Genomic DNA, 9,258 nt, shown 5'->3' on the forward strand with positions numbered 1-9,258 from the left:
TAGTTTTCACCTTCTGAATCCTCAGCAGTCCAGACCACACATCAAAACTGATGCACTATGATAGTTTTATACAGAGAATCCCATCACAGAACACAGGGACTAATGCCTCATTTAGAGTCAAAGACAACTGCTCCATTTGCAAAATCAGGGGTGAACTGGACTGGAAGTGACACAAACCAAGAAACGACCCATGGGAAGCCTAAGGGGTAGCCAGATGTGCTTACCAGGTTCGCCAGCTGATCAAGCACCTCATTGATTTGCTGGCTGTACACAAGCCCAATGTGCGACTTTCCCATTAGGCGCCTCACCTTCTTGCGGATGTCATTCTTATTTACCTGAAAAGCCAAAACAGGACTCTTAACAAGGGATCTGCTCTCCTCTCGACTGAGGTAGAGAGAAGAGAATGTACAAGTGGGTTTCCCACCATCTGAGAGAAGTGAAATTCTGAAAGACCACATCACTGAACAAGGGAGAAAACTTTCAACTGTGTATTCTGCCACCATGAGGGGAAGAAAAGTCCTGGCTCTGTCTCTAGTTAGCTTCTGCAGAAAAGTGGCTCTTAGAGCAGTTCTGGTTCCAGAGGACACTTTCTCCCTATCCCCACTCAATACCACAACATTCACCCCTACAAGGGCTCTGAAAACCCCCAAGGCTCTTCATAGTGTAATTCAGAAATGACTTAGAGTGGCAACACCAGACTGGGTTGTAGCTAAGACATCTCTGAAGGTTAGGGATCATCATCCTTTCCCAGCCAGAGTCAACCAGTACCCTCCAAATTCCAGAGTACAGTGAAACTTACACCAGGAAATGAAGCAAACCAAGAGGGGCTGGGGGCATTCTCTGCATTTGATCAACTGATCCCTTCACACTTAGGGAGGTTGGGGAGAACAAAAGGAGGAGAAACCCAGTGGCTCCTTCTCCAAACAATTCTCTTCTACCCATCAACTCCAGACTTATGTTTCCCTTTGAGAGCAGAACTCTTCTACTTGGTAACATACGTCTTCCACAGCCACAAAACCAAGTACAACATACCAAGTTCTGTCTACTATTACTTTGTTAATGGCTGGCTCTTCTTATAACTATGGAAAATTCTGTAAGATATAGGGCTGTCCTGAAAAACAAAATCTGAGCATCGTTTCTTTTTTTTTTTGAGATGGATTTTCACTCCTGTTGCCTAGGCTGGAATACAATGGTGCGATCTCAGCTCACTGCAACCTTCTTCTCTAGAGTTCAAGTGATTCTCCTGTCTCAGCCTTCCAAGTAGCTGGGATCAGAGGCGTGAGCCACCATGCCCAGCTAACTTTTGTATTTTTAGTAGAGACAGGATTTCACCATATTGGTCAGGCTAGTCTAGAACTCCTGACCTCAGGTGATCCATCTGCCTTGGCCTCCCAAAGTGCTGGGATTACAGGCGTGAGCCACCACTCCTGGTCCTGAGCATCCTTTCTAAGTTTTAAAAATCTACTACTGTAAAAAAGAAAAATTAATTCATTGTATTTTGTGGGAAGCTCTACTGGCATCCTAAAACTACTCAGTAAAGGGAGACCATATAAATCTCAAAATAAACAAATAATGGCTGGGCATGGTAGCTCCTGCCTGTAATCCCAGCACTTTGGGAGGCTGAGGCAAGAGGATCACTTGAGGTCAGGAGTACGAGACCGGCCTGGCCAACATGGTGAAACCCCATCTCTACTAAAAATAGAAAAATTAGCTGGGCGTGGTGGCAGACGTCTGTAATCCCAGCTACTCAGGAGGCCGAGGCAGGAGAATTGCTTGAACCCGGGAGGCAGAGGATGCAGTGAGCCAACACCGTGCCACTGTACTCCAGCCTGGGTGACAGAGTGAGACTCTGTCTCAAAAAAAATAAAAATAGAAATAAATAAATAAATAAATAAATAAATAAATAAATAGTATGGAATCATCAGTTCTTGGCCAGGTGCAGTGGCTCATGCCTGTAGTCCCAGCACTTTGGGAGGCCAAGGCGGGTGGATCACCTGAGGTCAGGAGTTGGAGACCAGCCTGGCCAACATGGTGAAACCCTACCTCTACTAAAAATACAAAAACTAGCTGGGTATGGTGGTCTGCACCTATAATCCCAGCTACTGGGGAGGGTGAGGCACAAGAATCACTTGAACTGGGGAGGTGGAGGTTGCAGTGAGCTGAGATTGCGCCACTGCACTCCTACCTGGGCAACAGAGCAAGACTCTGTCTCAAAAAAAAAAAAAAAAGAGAATCATCAGTTATTTCTACAACACTCCTTAGTAAAACAGGCTGGCAGCTTCAGAGAAACAGAACATTGCTAAGCTGGCAGAGAGGCCTCAGACTTTCAATCAAGAAGACAGCCCTAAGTAAGATACCTTGATAGCTTCCCAGCTGCCCCGAAATTCAGGTGACAGGAACAAGCCTTGCCCTTCTAGCATCAGTGGAGCTGGACACAGCAAAAATGACATTACCTTCATCAGCAGCATGTAGGAGATGAGGTTGTGCAAAAGGGTGGCCAGCAAGCGATCTTCATCATCTTCCAGGCGCTTCCGGTCATGTTCTCCCAGGGACAGGTACCTAAGCAGAAGACAAAGCACAAGTCAGCCCTCAAGTGGGAGACCACAGAACTAACCAGGAGGAGGCTGAGTCTGCATATTCCCAATGGTTTCCTAAGCCCCATACCTGTCGATCATTTCCTGGGGACCCTGGTCCATACCCATGCCTTCTCTCTCCAACATCACAGCATCTAAGAAGGCATCTTCCCAGAATTGCATTTGGTCCCATAAAGTAGAACGCTCTTTGCCTGCATAGAATAAAGGTTTCTTAGGGGGCCTATTTAACATTTAAGAATATAGCTGCCAAACAAAAATAAAGAGTAAAATCCAGATAAAAGGGAATAATTACAAATTCCAGGGCAAAGCAAACACAATCTCTCTACCCCAGATCTAACATGCCTGCCACCAGCCCCAGATGCCTTCAAGTAAGGCCCAGTCCCTCCCAAGGAGGAGGGATGAACACAGCACACAAATAAATGTGGTTACTTATAGAAAAGGTCTCCATAGCTGCATCCTCTAACTGGTCCCACATGGATCCTTTGTCCCTTCCTGCCAATTTGAGAGCAGGAAGGACCATGGTAGCAAGAAAGGAAAGAAAGGAAGACAGAAAGGCAGAGGCTGTTGATTAACACCAAAACCCAATCTTGTCCAGTTTTCACCCACTGCTTGTTCTGGACACAGTAAGTCGTTTGCTTCAGGTATAAAACTGCTATCTAATGTCAGCATTGAGATCAGCAGAAAGCCAACCAGCTACTTGTTCAGTGTGACCCTCTCCCCTGGCTGAGCCAGCTTTCTCCAGTGCAAAGGGCCTTCCCAGTGTGTTTCTCACCTAGGAGTCCCTCATAGAGATAGACTCGCTGGCTCACATCTTCAGAAGTGCGAATGGGGCTGCCTGCCAGCTTCTCCTTTACGCTTGGCTTCAAGCTATGGGCTTTACCCTAGAGAGAAGAGATGATAGGTCAGTGGCCGAGGTAGCAATGAACAGGGGCAAAGGAAACCAAGCATTTCACTAAGAGGCTGTCACACCAGTCACCATCCATTAACAACATAAACTCCAGTACCCATGCTTCTGCAAGTCCACTTACGCTGCTTTCTGTTACTGCCTCCTAAACTATACAATAAAGTTTTCGTTTTTGACTTATCTTTACTCCTTAGTCTCTGTAAGATTATTTTCTCTTTAAAGCAACAACAATAACAATCAGATTAATTCTCTGTGTAGTTACGTAACACAGCAGAAAGAACCCAGGGTTTACCATCAGACTGACTAAGGCTCAGATCCCTGCCTCTTATTAGCTTATGTGACCTTAGGTACAAAAATCAGCTTCTCTGAGCCTCATTTTCCTAATCTGTCAAAGGAAGGTTATAATACCTACCTCATAGGACTACTTTACAAGAATTAAATTTGAAGATACATATAAAGCACCTAACAGTGCCTAGCACATGGCTAGTAATTGAGAAATGTTCATTTCTTCTTTCCTATCTTTTACTGTCCCTAAGAAATATCACTAACTTCATCTGCTACTGCTGAGTAGATTTTCTATTCATTAAAAGATTTTCAGCCGGGTGCAATGGCTCACGCCTGTAATCCCAACACTTTGGGAGGCCGAGGTGGCTGGATCACCACGTCAGGAGATCCAGAGTTCCTGGCTAACATGGTAAAATCCCATACCTATTAAAAACACAAAAATGGGAGGCCGAGATGGGCGGATCACGTGGTCAGCAGATCGAGACCATCCTGGCTAACACGGTGAAACCCCGTCTCTACTAAAAAAAATACAAAAAACTAGCCGGGCGAGGTGGCGGGCGCCTGTAGTCCCAGCTACTTGGGAGGCTGAGGCAGGAGAATGGCGTGAACCCGGGAGGCGGAGCTTGCAGTGAGCTGAGATCCGGCCACTGCACTGCACTGCACTCCAGCCTGGCGACAGAGCCAGACTCCGTCTCAAAAAAAAAAAAAAAAAAATTAGCCAGGTGTGGTGGCACACACCTGTAGTCCCAGCTACTTGGGAGGCTAAGGCAGAAGAAACGCTTGAAAACCCTGGAGGCGGAGGTTGCAGTGAGCCAAGATCGCACCACTGCACTCCAGCTTGGGCGACAGAGTGAGAGACTGTCTCAAAAAAAACAAAACAAAACAAAACAAAAAAAAACACCTAAAAAGAGACAAAGTAATTATATAGTAACAAAGGGATCACTTCAGCAAGAGGATATAACAATTGCAAATACATATGCATTCAACACCAAACAGCTATATAAAGCAAATATTGCAAATATTATTAGATCTAAAGGGAGAGATATACTCCAATACAGTAACAGTTGGGGACTTCAATACCCCACTCTCAGCATTGGACAGATCATCTAGACAGAAAATCAACACAGAAACACTGGATTTAAACTGCATTTTAGATTCAGATTGCATTTTAGACCAAATGGACCTAACAGACATTTACAGAACATTCCATCCAACAGCTGTAGAATACACATTCTTTTCATCAACACCCAGAACATTCTCTAGGACAGACCACATATTAGGCCACGAAATAAGTATAACGAGAAATTTTAGAAAACTGAAATCACAGCAAGTATCTTTTCAGACCACAAGGGAACACTGTGCTCTGAAAATTAGAAATAACAAACTTTTAAAATCATACGAATACATGGAAATTAAACAATATGCTCCTGAGTGACCAATGGGTCAACAAAGAAATTAAGAAGGAAATTTAAAAATGTGTTCACACAAATGAAAATAAAAACACAGCATACCAAAACCTATGAGATACAGCAAAAGCTGTATTAAGAAAGAAGCTTATTAGCAATAAATGTCTACATCAAAAAAGTAGGAAGATTTCAAATCAACTTAATGATGCAGCTCAAAGAACTGTGAAAGCAAGAACAAACTAAACCCAAAATTAGTAGAAGAAATAATCAAGAACAGAGCAGAAATAAAATTGAGACTAAAAAAAATAGGCCAGGCATGGTGGCTCACGCTTATAATCCCAACACTTTGGGAGGCTGAGACAGGTGGATCACCTGAGGCCAGGAGTTCGAGAGCAGCCTAGCCAACATGGCGAAACCCCATCTCTAGTAAAAACACACACACACACACAAATAGCCGGGTGTGGTGGTCGGCACCTGTAATCTCAGCTACCTGGGAGGCTGAGGCAGAAGAATCACTTGAACCCAGGAGGTGGAGGTTGCAGTGAGCCAAGACTGCACCATTGCACTCCAGCCTGGGCAACAAGAGCAAAGCTCCGTCTCAAAATAAATAAATAAATAATCAACAAAATGAAAAGTTCATTTTCGTAAAGAGAAACAAAATCCACAAACCATTAGAGCTAGACTAACCAAAAGAGACAGAGAGAGAGAGAGAGAGAGAGAAAGAGAGAGAAAAGACTCCTGCCAAAAAAACACCAAAAACAAAAAAGGAAACATTACAATTGCCATCACAGAAAAACAAAAAATCATTAGGGACTATAACTACATGCCAACAAATTAGAAATGGATACATTCTTAGACATAAACAACCTACCAAGATTTAACCAAGAAATAGCAACCTGAACGGTCCAATTACAAGTAATGAGATTGAATCTGTAATAAAAAGCTTCCCATCACAGGGCATGATGGTTAATGCCTGTAATCCCAGCACTTTGGGAGGCTGAGGCAGGCAGATCACTTGAGGCCTGTAGCTCGAGATCAGACTGGCCAACATGATGAAACCCTGTCTCTACTAAAAATACAAAAATTAGCCAGGCATGGTGGTGAATACCTGTAATCCCAGCTACTCGAGAGGCTGAGGTATGAGAATTGCTTGAACCTGAGAGGCAGAAGTTGTAGTGAGCCAACATCACACCACTGCACTCCAGCCTGAGCAACAGAGCAAGACTCTGTCTCAAAAAAAAAAAAAAAAGTTGGGCGCAGTGGAGCGCACGGCTGTAATCCCAGCACTTTGGGAGGCCGAGGGGGGCAAGATCACTTGAGGTCAGGAGTTCGAGACCACCCTGGACAACATGGCGAAACCTCGTCTCTACTAAAAATACAAAAAATTAGCTAGGTGTGGTCGTGAGTGCCTGTAATCCCAGCTACTTGGGAGGCTGAAGCAGGAGAACTGCTTGAACCCAGGAGGTGGAGGTAGCAGTGAGCTGAGATTGCGCAACTGCACTCTAGCCTGGGCAACAAAGCAAGACTCCGTCTCAAAAAAAAAAAGAGAAAGAAAGAAAAGAAAGGCTCAGGACCCAATAGCTTCAATGCAGAATTCTAAAAACATGTAAAGAAAAACTAATACCAAATACAAAAGTATTCGATAAAAGTCAACACCCCTTCATGATAAAACCTCTCAACAAGTTAGGTACAGAGCGAACATACCTCAAAACAATAAAAGTCGGCCGGGCGCGGTGGCTCAAGCCTGTAATCCCAGCACTTTGGGAGGCCGAGGCGGGTGGATCACGAGGTCAGGAGATCGAGACCATCCTGGCTAACATGGTGAAACCCCGTCTCTACTAAAAATACAAAAAACTAGCCGGGCGCGGTAGCGGGCGCCTGTAGTCCCAGCTACTCGGAGGCTGAGGCGGGAGAATGGCCTGAACCCGGGAGGCGGAGCTTGCAGTGAGCCGAGATCGCGCCACTGCACTCCAGCCTGGGCGACAGAGCAAGACTCCGTCTCAAAAAAAAAAAAAAAAAAAAAAAAAAAAAAAAAAAAAAAAAAAAAAAACAATAAAAGTCACATATGACAAACCCACAACCAACATCATACTAAATGGGGAAAAGATGAAAACTTTTCCTCTACGATCTGTAACAAGACAAGGATGTCTACTTCCACCACTTTTATTCAACTGGAAGTGCTAATCAAAGCAATTAGGCCAGAGAGAGAAAGGGCATCCAAATTGGACAGAAGGAAGTCAAAGTGTCCCTCAAAGCGGGCTGGGTATTGTGGTTCACACCTGTTAATCCTAGCACTTTGGGTGGCCAAGGCAGGTGGATTGCTTGAGCCCAGGAGTTCCAGATCAGCCTGGGCAACATGGGAACACCTTGTCTCTACAAATACAAAAATCAGCTGGGCATGGTGGCGTATGCCTGTAGTCCCAGCTACTCGAGGGACTGAGATGGAAGGACTGCTTGAGCCCAGTAGGTGGAGGCTGCAGTGAACTGATATTGCACCACTGCACTACTCCAGCCTCATTCTATCTAAAAAAGAAAAAGAAAAAAGAAAGCCCTAAAATCTCCACTAGAAAACTCAGAACTAATAAGTGAATTCAATAAAGTTGCAGGATACAAAATCAACATATAAAAATCAGTAGTGTGTCTATACACCAACAATAAAACAGCAGAGGCCGGGCGTGGTGGCTCACGCCTGTAATCCCAGCACTTTGGGAGGCCGAGGTGGGTGGATCACGAGGTCAGGAGATCGAGATCATCCTGGCTAACACGGTGAAACTCCGTCTCTACTAAAAAAATACAAAAAAATTAGCCGGGCATGGTGGTGGGCGCCTGTAGTCCCAGCTACTCGGGAGGCTGAGGCAGGAGAATGGCGTGAACCCGGGAGGCGGAGCTTGCAGTGAGCCGAGATCACGCCACTGCACTCCAGCCTGGGCAACAGAGCGAGACACCATCTCAAAAAAAAAAAAAAAAATTAATGCCCTAAGAATAAATTCAGTGAAGGAGGTAAAAGATCTCCATGAGGAAAAATAGAAAACACTGATGTAAGAATGAGTTTAGGGAAAAGATGTAAAGATATACCATGTTCATGGATTGGAAGAATATTGTGAAAATGACCATACTACCAAAAGTGATCTACAGATTCAATGCAATCCCTACCAAAATACCAATGGTATTCTTCACAGAAATAGAAAAAACAATCCTAAAATTCATATGGAACCACAAAAGACCCCAGATAGCCAAAACAATCCTAGGCAAAAAGGTATCACACTACTAGACTTCAAAATATAAGAGAAAGCTATAGTAACCATAACTGCATGCTACTGGCATAAAAAACAGACCCATGGACCAATGGAACAGAATATAGAACCCAGAAAAAAATCCATATATTTATAGCCAACTGTTTTTTGACATAGGAACCAAGAATATTCACCAGGGGTAGGGACAATCTCTTCAATAAATGGTGCTCAGAAAACCTGATATCCATTATTCAGAAAAATAAAACTAGACCCCTACCTCTCACCATACACAAAAATCAACCCAAAATGGATTAAAGACTTAAATATAAGACCCAAAACTATAAAACTACTAGAAGAAAACGTAGCAGAAATGCTTCAGGACATTGGTCTGGGCAAAAAGTTTATGGAGACCTCAAAAGCACAGGCAACAAAAGCAAAAGTAGACAAACAGGATTATATTAAACTAAAAAGCTTCTGCACAACAAAGGACATGATGAACTGAGTGAAGAGACAGTCTGCAGAATGGAAGAAAATATTTACAAATTGGCCGGGCGCGGTGGCTCAAGCCTGTAATCCCAGCACTTTGGGAGGCCGAGACGGGTGGATCACGAGGTCAGGAGATCGAGACCATCCTGGCTAACACGGTGAAACCCCGTCTCTACTAAAAAATACAAAAAACTAGCCGGGCGGGGTGGCGGGCGCCTGTAGTCCCAGCTACTCGGGAGGCTGAGGCAGGAGAATGGCGTAAACCCGGGAGGCGGAGCTTGCAGTGAGCCAAGATCGCGCCAATGCACTCCAGCCTGGGCGACAGAGCGAGACTCCGTCTCAAAAAAAAA

General features: G+C 44.4%; 1 protein-coding gene across 11 annotated transcripts in view; it reads right to left on the reverse strand.

Moving 5' to 3' along the window:
• MADD (MAP kinase activating death domain) overlaps nt 1–9,258 on the reverse strand; it is a 57,634-nt gene that overhangs the window by 18,363 nt on the left and 30,013 nt on the right. For 8 of the 11 annotated variants that reach the window (XM_025356092.1, XM_025356098.1, XM_025356099.1 and 5 more), the window contains 4 exons: nt 3,367–3,475; nt 2,665–2,785; nt 2,454–2,559; nt 225–335 (listed from right to left, as the gene is read on the reverse strand). In XM_025356092.1, coding sequence (XP_025211877.1) covers nt 225–335; nt 2,454–2,559; nt 2,665–2,785; nt 3,367–3,475 — 447 coding nt within the window. Of the gene's footprint in view, nt 1–224; nt 336–2,453; nt 2,560–2,664; nt 2,786–3,023; nt 3,087–3,366; nt 3,476–9,258 lie in introns of all 11 variants that reach the window. The other 3 variants (XM_025356088.1, XM_025356094.1, XM_025356090.1) reach the window with 1 other exon arrangement.

Source organism: Theropithecus gelada, chromosome 14 (assembly GCF_003255815.1).
Source record: "Theropithecus gelada isolate Dixy chromosome 14, Tgel_1.0, whole genome shotgun sequence".
Taxonomy (NCBI): Eukaryota; Metazoa; Chordata; class Mammalia; order Primates; family Cercopithecidae; genus Theropithecus; species Theropithecus gelada.